At 37.2% G+C, this 14,174-nt stretch overlaps 1 protein-coding gene across 3 annotated transcripts in view; it reads right to left on the reverse strand.

The window, feature by feature from the left end:
* PPP2R5E (protein phosphatase 2 regulatory subunit B'epsilon) overlaps positions 1 to 14,174 on the reverse strand; it is a 76,251-nt gene that overhangs the window by 19,340 nt on the left and 42,737 nt on the right. For all 3 annotated transcript variants that reach the window (XM_075150892.1, XM_075150891.1, XM_075150893.1), the window contains exon 3: positions 10,428 to 10,624. In XM_075150892.1, the coding sequence (XP_075006993.1) occupies positions 10,428 to 10,624 (197 nt within the window). The remainder of the gene's footprint in view (positions 1 to 10,427; positions 10,625 to 14,174) is intronic.

Below are 14,174 nucleotides of genomic sequence, written 5' to 3' on the forward strand. Positions count from 1 at the left end.
AAAGACTTTTCAAGTCTCATGAGGAGAATTCAAATAACTATTCCAGGAATACACACGTTACAGTTTGCCTTTCCTCAAGGATTCCTGAGCTCCTCCTTCTACTATCCCTGATATGAAAAAGCAGGGAGAGGAGAAAAGTGATCAGAATTAGCAGGACAGAGTTGTTTCTGTGTTACAGCACAGAGCAAAAGAGGGTAGACAGCCCAAACAGTTCCCAAGTAAAAAGGGGGAAATGTACCTATTGGTGCCTTGGATCCGAACATGTGGGATTCTGCAATACTTACTGAAGCATTTTTTGGTTAATGCTTCACATTCAAAAATCCCAGCTTTCTCGGATTTGGAGCAAAATAGGGAACTAGCAAAACCAAAGGCATTACGCGGCTATTTTTTTTTCTGCTTTAAACTTCATTTGAAACATGAAAGAAATTTTTCTGCAAATTTAACCATACATAAATTAATGAAACCTGTACCAACAGATCAGAGAAAACATAAGTATCATCAGCTGTAGTGTTTAGAAACTGGAACAAATACTGAATTATGGCACAAGCAAAACCTGCAAGGAAAAGTACATACTTTCAGAATGAAAAGCTAAACTAAGACAAATTCCTGTAAGATATAAATGAAGTCAAACCAAGCGTCAAGCAGTTAGTGCCAGGGCCTTAACAGCATGGCAGAAGTATGAAGCGTTCATCAACAATTAGTTAAGTGCCAGCGCTGACACCTGAATCTTGAGCTTCTAACAAAAGCAGTATGATTTCTGGAGAGTGCCTATTAAAAAAGGCCAGTTTTAAGGCAACTCAAAAGCATTTTTTTTGCATAAGAAAATTAACATTCAAGAGTAAATGCAATGCAAGTTAGAATATGGTCCTAGTATACAGTTTGCTCTCTTTAATTTTCTTTTTTGCATTAGGAGTAAAGATAAGCTATATGGAGCCAAAATGCAGATACTCTCCCGAGAAGAACAGACAGAACAGGTTATCTTTAAGTGATTTCCCCAGGTTATCATAATTTTCAAAGATAATGTGTGCCATTACAGTTACATTAATCACCACGACACAGCACGATAGCTCATTTACATGCAGTGTCAATTTATAGCATGCTTATCTAAATCAGTAGCCTCTGGGTGGCTAATGTTTATAAGCCTCTAAGGGAGAACCGAAGGCAACAAGTTCTTCCATGCATGAACTGCCCAGCTGTACGTTAGAGACTTTGACAGCCACCACACAAAGATGGGAATATGCTCCATCAAATCTGGAAAGAATAATTTTTCTCAGACAGGCATAAGGTAGCTATTTAGTATTTACCCCTGGGCCCAAGCGGCATGCCAAAATTCCTTCAGCTGGATAGCTGAATCATTTCTCTTCTGACCTCTGTTGGATCATCAAGCCAAAGGACATCCCTGCCAGCCTGCATATACAGTCCCTGATGATTCCTCTCCCATAGCCAGCACAAATGACTATTGATCATTGATCATCACTTCCGTCTTCCACTGATTAGGAATGCCTCCAAGCCCAGATGATATTTTTGTAAAGGAAACCAGAACTCTAATATTCTAGAAAGTGGTATCATGACATATCTCCCCTATTACGACCTCAAAAACATCTGCACGCTGTCCTCCATGACTGTCCCTTTCAGAAGCACACACCAAACTGGGCGCAGAAAAGTACATCACTGCTCCCCCGCTACGCAGAATTTGAACACCCAAGTGCCAGAAACCAATTTAACAAATCAGTAAAATCTACCTATCAGCATTGAATCTACAATTTCCAAGATCGAGCAGGAAATGCCAAAATGATAGCTTTTTAAATTGGAGATGCCCAAACGCCTCTAAGTTCCATGTCAGTGTGTCAGTCAGGCACAACTCTGACTAGAAGCAAGACAAAGTTTTCCAGGCAATTACAATTCACTGACAATTAATTAAAAAAACCAAGAAGATAGGTAAGGCTGCTTTGATACCCCCACAAAGAATGAGCTGCAAGTTCTGAACAGATCTGACGACTGGTACCTGGCAATCCAGAACTACGAAACTATGAATATACACTTAAAAGCAACAAGCTTCAAGAAAGCTCTGATTTTATCACCACATTTATATTTGAAAAAACTTTTAGAAAAGAAAGTACTAAGAGGTTTAAGTCTGAAGTCAGGAATAAATGTTTCCAGAAGTCCTCTCTTTGTCCCTCACTGGAGTGCTATAAAAATGACAACACTGTACCAGAAACACTTCACAAATTCGATTTCAGCTCAGCGCTCCTACTCTGTGCTATTTGAAACAAAGATTTTTATCAGTAATAGTTTTCCTGAATGGAGCCCGAAATGAAAACAAACATACACGCAGGGAAGCTTAATACATTGGCTATATAAAAACAGGATAAATGAATACCCGATTAACTCAGAGGGAACACCTGTTCTTCTATCACCAGTATGTGGAAACATCCAAATAAACCCCATGTATATATGTATATATGAAATTGAAACCGAGTATCTCTACACACATGATGTTTGAACTACTGTGCATATTAACAACATACAGTAACAATAAAATGTAATTAAGCCATAACATGAAGCCATGCTAACTGGGAGACAACAATGGCCCCTGGAACAGATGCTAAACTTGTCCTTCTGAAATATATCTGCATATGTGGTTTTTTTAGTATTGTTTATGGATTTACATATTTTAGAGCCTGAAGTGACTACTGCAGTCACTCAGCTGTAATCTCTCTCTCTAACCCATTGAATTGATGCCAGAAGTTTGAATGAAGTACATCTTACAAAAAGAAATATCTAATTTTATCTTAAAAGATTATAAATGATTCCACCAGCTCTCTTCTCCTAAAGTTTTACTACTAATTTAACTACAGCACTGCTTCTGATTTCAGGGTTGAATGTGCCTGGTTCCCCGTTGTTTCTCATTAAACCACCAGATCTCTTCTACATCTGTATATATATTTGCATATGCAGTATGTATCTATTTATATATAGGTATTTTTATATAGACATGACACCTCTCAACCTCTGTGCTGCTAAATGGAAAGATAGAGCTTCTGAACCCAGCCAGTTGCTGGTTTCTTTGTTTGTTTTAATCCTGTGATTATTCTTGCTTCCTTCCTTGGAGCTCCACTGTGCACAAGTGTACTAGGGTATGTTTAAAAAGCCAGATCATCTCCCTCTTTTTTTCTGCATGGTGCCATTTGAATTTATCACATTCGCTTCTTTGAACAGTGCACTGTGTCAGAAACTCGTATTAAGATAGTCAAGATACAATGCTCAGAACCTTTTCTGCACCACTGCTTGCGTGAATACAGTCTTTCAGGGCTTAATATTATACGTCTTTTTTTGCCCAGCAGCAATACTTTTGACTTAGCTACATTAAAATGAACTATGTTGGACTGCCAACACAGTCAAGAAGTCAATAATCCAGATCACAGGGCGGGGGTAAAACAGTTCTTATCTTTTCTTGACCTTTAAATCTTTTAAAAATTCAATCAATAACCGGCAAGAATTTAGCTCTAGACCAGGACTCCTAAACTTGTTAGCTTACCATCACCTACTTCAGCGGTGATAGCAGCTTCCACCCATACAGATGAGCAAGTGGCAAAATTGAGATCCTTAGGCTATGCTTCTGTTGGCAGAGAAGTGCAACAGGAGCAAGTTTGTAGAACAAAAGAGCTGGTGCTCAGGTGCAATGTCCGCTCTATGTATGTTTAGAGGGAGGAGTTTCTTTCCAGTGATCTCTTGCATTGAAGCCCATTAGCAAGTAGGAGAGCATTAGGTACACTCCTAGAGTAGACATTTTATCCAAAAGGAATCGAATTCACAAACTCTAAAACTTCTCTATGGCAAGCATCAAAGTGCAGTAAGAACAAACGGGAGACCCACTTCGAGAGCTCACTCATACCTGAGCCAGAAGTGCTAGCACAGACCCATCCCCAGGCAGCACCCCTGGGTACTGGAAACTGGAGCTCTGAAATTCCACTCTGGGTCATCTAGACCTGAACCGTAACAGGGTACCCTACCAGTAGTAACCCCGTTCATCGCTATCGCCACGTAACTACAGTTTGAGATGATCCAGTGGAACAGTTATTTATTTAATGTGTGCCCAGCTAATTCTATACAATGCAATCTAAAAAAATCATAGCAGTAACTCAAATATCTTGGACAATTAAAGCACACAGTACCAGCAGAAAGAGCCCCTGATCTCTAGAGTAGGCATCAGATCAAGTGAAAGCCTGCCAATACATAAACTTGAACTCTAGACAGCATTACAAAGCTCATACTGTCTCAGACTCCGAACTGAAGAACAAAACAAAAAATTCAAAATGCAAGAAAACAATCTCCCAGAAGATTCACATTGCGCTTATCTACAGACACAATGCTCAAAAGGTATTTAAGAAGATGACACAGCCAAAATGCAGGGTGGGGGTGTACACTCCTTTTTAAAAAAAAAAAAAAAAAAAAAAAAAACACAACACCAACGCTGCAGTCGACACAAGTAATTCTTGGAACAAAAATGTTTTTCCAGTTTATTTCTTTGCTTTACACCTAGTCACTGTACTATTATGCAAATAAAGCCTGACGAATGAAAGGCCTATGTAACCAACAAGAGGAATAATGGATACGGGCAAATGTAATTACATACTGTCGGGAAAAATTATTAGGGACAACTACTGCAAGAGGAGCCGCCTCCAACTGATTTTTTGAGAGGAGTACAGAACATCAGCGCCTCTTCCTTTAATAAGCATTGCGTTTTTTGTACAAACTAGGTGTATAAAGAATGTGAATAATAAAAAGCATCTAACAGAGGAATTTGGAAATAATGCATTAAAGAAACCAAAGTTAGATTCTTTTCTTGCTTCTACAGAATTGATAATACTCACATTAAAGAAATAAGAACAGAATTTAAAATACGATGTGATTTTTATCTTTTTCTTTAACCTTCGATAGCATGCTTGTTCTATCATGGCTGCATCTATATGACAATTTTAAATCCAAGTCCATTTTGGTGGGTCAAAGGAGATTGCATCTTCCTTTCAGCATTTCAGATGGTTTCAAAACTATCTGTTGAACTTGTACTGATTCAAGTTAAGTTTAAGATTAATTCCTAGTATTTCACAGAATTCCTGAAGTTATATAAAATTCATATTAGAAAAGAGACATTATTTGTCAATTCTTGTAAGAGTATATGATCTCACTTATTTCTCTTAAACTCAAAATGATATTCAGTATTATATTTTTAAATACAAGAACCAACAGGAACATATGCACAGGGTTTTTGCTAATTCAAAAAGGTAAGACTGAATATAGGTACACTTGCATAAAATCTCTATCCAAGAACATTTTAACACAGAAAACCCTGAACAGGATGAACATTTAGTGAGCAGAGTGGCATACTTAGTCATAAGCTATAGCTAAAGCTATAGAAAATAAAGAAATTCATATCGCCTATAAAGTCTAACAGGTAGCAAACATCCTAAAAATAGGTTCCTTAACATGCTAAAAAATTCATGGCTTAACAAGATATTAATGTTTAAAGGGTCTGTCACAAACAAACTCCTGATCAGACTCTGCCCTCATATCTATTGAGACAAACCTGCAGAAAAAGGAATGCAATCCCTCTAGATTTCTGTCAGTAGAAAGAAGGGGGAAAAAGGGAAAAAAAAGAAAAAAAAAAAAAAAGAAAAAATCAGAATCTGACCTTTCAAATGCAATTTTTGGTATTTATTTGGGTATTCATTTAACCAAGTTTCTTTCACTGTGTTGCTCAACATAGCTTCTGAGCCACAAGACATTTAATATGATGTTTCATTTTGACTATAGAGATTAGAGTTTTATTTACTTGATTTGTCATTACTGAAAAGCTAAAGACAACAGGAAGCCAAAGGGTTTCTGCACTTAAAAGAGAGGAGAACAAAGTAATATTATTCCATTCTAAAAGGTACCTCTCAAAAAAGTTTCATTAGCCATCTCTTATGGGCTGGCAACCGTTCACAGATATTGCATAAAAATCATGGTAAACGCCAGGGGTTGGGTTTACAATTTTTGAAGAAGCAAGTAGGAGAGCTGAAATGTTGCTCACCAACAAAGAGATTCATCCAGATTTCTCAGTTTAACAGCTTGTCAGTTTTTCCCATCCGATTTTTTAAATGAAAGAAATCAGTTTCCTCAATCTATGTCTTAATACCCAGAAAATACAAAAGCTCTACTACATACACCCTTTAGGATACCACAGATAATAACAAACATTTGTTTCAACCAACTACCATTGCTTAATCTACCAGCAAAATCAGCATCATTAATTTAAGCCTCCACATTTTGCTCAAACAGGAGCAAATTTTACATGAAATGTCCAATTATTGGCTCATAAAGTCATATTACTGGCATTTCCTTCTTAGCAGAGTGTGGTTTAATTGGCAAGCGCCTTTTTTCCTAAGACTAGCCTAATTCTAAAGAATGTCATATGCCTTTCTGAACAACACCTCAAACTGCAGGGGAAGCACACTGAGCAATACCCTCCTGAATCGATCTGTCCAGCTTATGGCCATTAACACAAATCCCAACTGCTCTTCCCATCAAATGATATTGATGACAGTGACGAGGCCACTGCAACCTTGTTTTGGTAGCCACTAGTAAATTCAATTTTATTTTATTTTTTTACATAAGCAGTAACATGCCAAACACTTCTGTATATATCAAGCTAGAGAGAGTGGTTTAAAGAAGTGGACATGCACACAAGTTGACAAATAGGCAAGTGATTTCACATTTAGCTATATACAACATCATATCATATGCTCAAGAGAACAAGATGAAAATATATGATATTACGATTAGGGATTAAGGTTTTAATGGCATGAATTTAGGATGATTGGCAGTAAAAATACCCAGGAGCTGTTATGCTGGCTACCACAAATGACTGTTTTTCAAAACCTTACGTCATAAAACCATCACATTTTAGAAGTAATTAAAAATCTCAGAGTTTCTGAAGAATTTTACAGGCAACCTTTTTCTATCCTACTATCTGTAAAGCCAAACTCCTTTTGGGTCACAAACAGAGAACAGTAATATACACATACGTTATAAAACTTTAAAAAAAAAAAAAGACTCTTCCACAGATACTACTTTTTTGGACATTTTAGATAATTAACATAAGAAAGCACTTTAGCCATTAATCCTTCTTTATAAATATTAGTAACTTTTTAAATATCAGCTTCAGACTGGTATGCCTTTTTTTCTGCTCTTAAATGATGCCAAAACTCACAACAGCTTCTTTCTTTTTCCCCTCTTTACAATACTTCCCTTCACCTCCAAATTACAGTAGCCCAAAAGGCCAAGCAAGAAATTAATTCCTGGATTCATAAACACTAAACATAACAGGGAGGAGACCTTCCAAAGGGACAAAGAACACTTGTGCTCCATTTTGATCAGTTTTAAGATACTAGTCTTTCAATCAAAATACTCCCGTGACAATTGTGGCAGGCAGTCAATAGGGACACTAATTTGGTCAGGAGGTAGATACTGCTGTTTTCTCCACTATCATGACAGGTCAGAGATTGTCAACATGACAGCTCCTTTGTGAACACAGTTGGAAACCTAAATGAAAATCCTCAAAAGCAGATAAAGGCGGCAGTAGCACTCATGAAGTCAACTGTGTACAGTTAAGTCTGTCTCAGTATACGATTATGAGCCCAATTCTGCTTGAAACAGGAACATGCACTAATTGCAAAGAACAAGTTACACCAAACGTAATGCTTCAGCACAAAGTGACTCATGCAATCTCTTCATCAGGCAATATGTGCTGAAAACTTATTTTGTATAATATTAGAAGTCCTACCCTTCCCTTTAGGGCCTGTATAACTGTACTCTAAGTGATGGAAAAGTCTTGCTTTTATAGGCAAAGACCAGGAGGAAAAATAGCATCTTTACCAGATAGCCTACCCGTAAAACACAAAATACCTGAAACGCACAAAGCCTTGATGATGTGGTTTAGTAGAAACACTGCATTAGCATTTGTTGGGACGATCGACAGAAATCATTCAGGCATTTGCCATGGATTCACTCAAATTCAATACCAGAGCTCAGCATCCTGGAATACAGCCACCAAAGTGTTTTTCCACGAGCACATGCACCAAGAACACTGCTGGTTGCGACAGGCACAATGAGGGGACTCCGGCTTTCCAATAGCTTACACCTTCATCAAACCACAGGTGGCTGTTGAGGCTAGAGTTTCTTACAAAATTTAAATATTATGACTTTTTCAGGAAATTCTTTAGGAAAAAACACGTCCACTTCCCTAATTACTTAGGCAACTTTTTATTTGTAAGACATCCAGGTTTGGGCAGTCAGGGGCCAGTGAGTAGCCAGATACAGGACTTGAGAATATTCTCACTCCTACCCTGCTTAAGTACCCTGGCACTGAAGAGAAAACGTAGCTTGAGTTCAGCACTGGAGCCTAAATGCAAGGCAGAAGAAAGTAAGATGAAGAAGGGCATGATGCAATGAAGGGATCAGGGGAATACTAGAGAAAAGAAGATAGAACAGTTTTCCATCAAAAATGAGCTAAGCTGGAACTGGAATTCCTGAAGTTCCATTAGCATCTGGGAAATTCACTGGAAAAATTCATGCTGTGTCTTTACTTCCAGTGACTCCTCCATATCGTAGTTACAGACTATATTTAAGAAAATTATTTAAAACCATGCTTTTCAAACTGTTTAGCCAATCTATCATTTCCTTAAGATAAAAACAGTTTTGTGAATCAACATAAGTGACTGCAGGGACAGTAGGACATGCTAGCAAAAGGGTTTTGCATCTCTTCGACAGTTCAAGTTCAGATTGCTTCATAGGTTATGATTTATGATTCAAATTGAATTTTATGAGCAGTTACAGATCAAATTCTTCTTGTTTTTTGGGGCCCAACCTAAGACAATACTGACTTGCAGAGTCTTTATTCTACAAATGTTGCTGCAGTAACCAACTATAACCAAAGTCAATGCGAGAATACAATCTCAATAACATGAACACTAAAAAAAATACCAAATTCTCCCAGGAAGTGAGTTTGGAGGCATCTCCTACACACAGAAAAAGTACTCAATTTTATTGAAGTTATCCGTGCATCAGTGTCCTGTCTATACACAGGGTATGATACAATACGTTCATCACAAGGGGTACAAGTGAGATTAAACTAACATTTGCAAACCATTTAGACACTACAGTGCAGCACCAGCAAAAGAATTCAGCAAAGAACTAGTAATTCTGTATTCAGACCAGTATTTGAATGGTGCATTAGACCACATGCTGAACAAATAACACGACAGACTGAAAAGCAGTTCATTCAGAAGATTGGTCCAGTACAGAAGGGAGAAAGGAAGGGTGGGGGAGAAGGGAAAGAATCTGATGACATAATTATATGCTTTCTGACAATGCATACACACAAAGAAGCCATATTAAGATTTTTCCATATACCCTTAATTCTGTTTTTTTTCCTTCACTATTAACTGCTTGATGATTCTGTCACAATTTACAGCTATTTTTAAATATTACAGACAAGCAACACAGCATGTATCTGTGTGTCAGAAAAGAAATAAGGAGCATATACAATGCAATGTAAAATCTATTCATGTTTTTCTTCTTACAGCACATGGCCAGTGGATTCCATGATCACACAGTACCATTAGGAAACCAACATCACCAAATCTATATTTAACTAATTGCTTTCTCATTTAGATAACAGGTTATAAGGGTTCTGTATGGTAGTACAGAATAAACATTTTAAAGCAGTGATTGATTTTGCCAACTGTAATGAACATTCTTCACCATATAGCATCTGGTACTGTTTCCATTTTTACATTGAAAACACTATTATTTGTCAATTTATACATAGAAGGTATGGCTTTATTGTTGAGTAATCTTGCTCACTCTAACAGCAGCTGCTATGAATCCACATAATACAACCAGGAATTTTTCACACTGATTCTATACAACATTTTTAGCATTTATTATCTAAAAATCATTATCTGTGCATACTTTAAGCTATCTCTGCCTAAAGTACACACTCAAGAGCTTGGATAAAGTTCAAAGAAAGATAAGAAACCTGCAAAAATTATTGCATTATTTATACCAGGGGGGAGAGGGAGGATAGGTGGGGGGAAATGTGAGGGACTGATTTTATGGCTGCTGGCTTTCTCCATCAGGAAACAATCCAGGTTTCCTTTCATACTTCTGTGACACTATAATAACCATCATCTACTTGACTTTAATTAAGCATATATAAAAATTAATATTTTTGTCTTTGGAGAATTATCCCCAAGTGATGTCTAGTAGAAAATACAAACCAAAGGCCTCATTTAATCCACCTACTCCAGGGTTCAATTTCGCCCACAATGCGTAACTGGAATTGCAAGTGGATTTAAAGAGACCATGAGAAAGAAGGAACTCACCATTCTAACTACTTCAGGGTAAGTCTGCTCTGTCAAACAGCCTCTGCTTATTGTAATGTAGTCCACCAGTTCATTAAGAGTGGAGCGCTTGTATTCTTTCATTTTAAGGTCTGAAAGCGTGTCCATGAAGTCAAAAATGACACAGCACTGTTGAAGTTTCTTTAGGAACAGTTCAGGCTGCTCTGAAGATGGAACGTCTATGAAACAAGAAAGGAAATCTTTGTGAGTCTGGCATCTTATTATACAAAACAGGTTTTCTTTTTGAAGATCAATTTCAAAGGAAAGCAGCATTCATACAATTCTTGTAAAACAGAGCTCAGATTAACAAACGAACCCCTTATAGGAACTGTATTACTATTGTGTGTTTGAGATCTTGAATAACATGTTGTAGAAGTAATTTAATCATCACCCACTATTAAGAAAATAAAGTTCACCCAAAAAGTCCAGGCTGAAGTGGAGAACGCAAACACAACAGCATTCAAGACTTAATTATACAATATACCACTACTTTCACTGGAGGCTGACATTCACCATCGTTAACTTACACTCCAAAGAAGGATGAAAGAACTGTCAAACAGATCAAGCTTGATTAATTTGTATTTCTAAAAACACTGTGTCATTTACAACTCTGTATGAATATACATGAATATGTATATGAATACACAGCAAGACTATAATTCTGCAAACAAGTTTTCAGATTCAATTATTACCCCCATGTTGACACCTTCCATAGCAAAATCAATTTTACTGAAACACAGTGAGGTATTTTTGCTGTTCTAAGAACATATAACATGCATCAATAGGAACAGTTTCACGCAAACTTATAGTATGTGCTTGACCAATAAAGTAAACAGAATGTACTACTTACTACTTCTGCTATGTTTTCTTAATTGTCAGCAGATAAAAGACTTAATAAAATAATAAAAGGAATGTCAACTTCTTAGTCGTTTGTTAGTTTACCAAGTGCACCAAAAGAGTACACAGAAAGCTTAGTTAATTTGACGTTCATGTACACAAGAGGCTAACAATAGCAGAAAGTTGCAGAAATTAAATATGCATTTTTACTCCGAAAGTATGCCTTCAGACTAGAGGGCACTTCACTTTCTTTGATTTACTTTTTTTTTAAAGGCACAAAAGCTCTGTCAGCACCAGAATCCAGCGAATGACCTTCCAAGCTACAATACAACATGTAAATGAAAAATTTTGCTGATTTCAACTAGAAAAATTTTAATAGTAAAGAATTGATGTTTATTTCTTAAAACTTGGACATATTAGTAAAAAGCCAACCTAAGACAGAACTTCTTATGGTTAACACAAGAGTATGTCAAGTTGAGGAATACTTGGTAAACACTGGAAGCTGTTAGTAGTTGTATAGTAGTTTTAAGGACAAAGTACCATGAATCTGTTTTAATTGAAACCACATACACAACAGTTACTAGTTTCAAGTTCAAAAGACCTATAAAATATTACACAGTCATAGTATACAGCTGCATAGTTTTAAAAAGTACTCATAAAGATACAAGGACCCCAAGGCACTTCACATCAACTCTCTGCATTGCTTAAACACTGGAAAGAATAAACATGGATTGCAGTACAAATAAAGATGCTACGTGATTTCTGACCTGACATGGTAAAGCACAACCGTTTATTCAACCTTTTCCTGCTTACAGCACTGCAGTAGTGACAAGATTCAATAGGTTAACAAACTGCATCTCGCAAAGAACAACCAAGATCTTGGTAAAGTTTAATTGATGGTACCAGGCAGCACACACCAATCTCATACTCATCAGGCTTGGGTAAGCTCTACAACAGCTGTGTCCAAAGCAAATTAAGGGGGAAAAGAAGCGGTATGGTTATGACACCACACTTCGTATCATCGTAATTATTCACTCCACGTTCCCACAGGCTATATTCATCTGTGGCACAGAAGATGCAAGAAACGTCCTGCAGAACCCCAACAAGAAGAGCTATGCGGGAGAACAGCCCTCCCAAACACCTCTGGAAAACTGAAGGTCCCAAAACCAAGTCACCCTAAAGCCATTCCAGGGGCCAGGTGTCTTACATGAGTTCAGATGCCTCACAGCAGGCAACGCTGAAACCTAAGATAAGCCAAGGAGTCACAGAAAGTCGTTAGCCCTTACCCATTACAAAAAAGACCACTTCTGTTAGTGACCTTTCTAAGGTTACAGCCTTGCAGGAGATAAAAGGGCCTGGGGAAGCAAAGTACTTGTGAACTGACATGTTACTGCTTTCTGGATTACCTGCCCTCAATTAATACAAAAAAGGAAAATGGACATCAGAATTCACGTTATTAGCAACACTTAATTAACAATTTCTTCCAAAAGGCAGACTGTAAATACAAACTGAAAAAAAAAAGATATAAAAGTGCCACCGGTTACTTTTCAAGAGTATTATTTTTAATTCTAACTTCCACTCTTTATTATGCTATCTATAATCCACCTTAGAACCTGACAACATGTAAATGGCATCAATAAAATCTATGATGTTACATGAACATAATGGGGTTTTGGTTGCATTGTTCTACATGGCTTGCACGCATTTAGTTTGGCTGACAAGGATATCCTAGTCAAAGAAAAACACAGGCTGAAATCAAATGGGAATCCATTAAGATACAATTCAGCGCAAGTTATAACCAGATTCAAATGACTCAAGATTACACTCATTTTAAGGTAGGGTCGGTATTAAATAAAAATTAGAAAAATGACTAAAGCATTAAAATACGTTATAAAAGTTTGTTTTCTTTTTTCCTCCAGTTAAGTATCTGGAGGTGTGGGAACAAAACAAACAATATAATTAAGTTCTTCTCAAGAAAAACCACTCCAGAACACTACATGAATTTCATGCCAACATTACTACATCAACGAGCCATGTGAACTATAGGAACAAACAACAACAACAACAACAAAACCCAACCAAAAAACCCACAAACAAACAAAAACAAAAAAAAACCCAAGGCCCAACAAATAAAACCCCAAAACCCGATTGTTCTGGTCATATCTGTGTTTCTTTATTAAGCAAATTGCCATTCAAATTATAAAATAAAATTGCAAGAAGTTTCATGCAAGAATATTTTTCATTGTATTTGGGAATTCGGGGTGCCTTGGGAACAGGGTAACGCCTAATGCCTAGGTTTTTTCTACTTGGAAACAGGAAAAGTATACGAGAGTAAATTTTAGGGGGTCCTAATATGCACAGCACAAGAAAAGGGCAGCAGAAATCCATAAAATCAGTATTCCATGTTCCCAACCTTCCCACAAAGACCATGACATTAGGTGGTTTTGGGGGGTTTTTTGGTTTGCTTTTTCTTTTTCTTTTTCTTTTTTTTTGGTGTTTTCCTTAATCCTCTAACACCTCCTTCACAGCTGTACAAACCTTACCGAAAGATCACTAAGAATGGACTTCCCCAGCCACCCTCATGCCACTGTTCGGAGCAGGGAGCGTGCTGGTACTTGGGGTACAGACCTACTGAGCCCCACAGCCAAGCTGATCTCTTTAATGCAATGACTTGAAATGAAACATGCAGTTCCTTACAGATTTTCACAGTTAGTTGATGAAAAACAGCAAATCATCATCTTCTCAGCAGTCGCATACTCAGAGCTTTCAATGAATTCTGTAACATTTTACTCTTGTGCTAATGCGCAGCCAAACATTTAGGCCCCAAAATTTAATAACCTGCAATATTACCATTGTATCTACTTTGTTGTTCTAAAGAACTGAAAGTTGAGC

This window comes from Calonectris borealis, chromosome 5 (assembly GCF_964195595.1).
Source record: "Calonectris borealis chromosome 5, bCalBor7.hap1.2, whole genome shotgun sequence".
Taxonomy (NCBI): domain Eukaryota; kingdom Metazoa; phylum Chordata; class Aves; order Procellariiformes; family Procellariidae; genus Calonectris; species Calonectris borealis.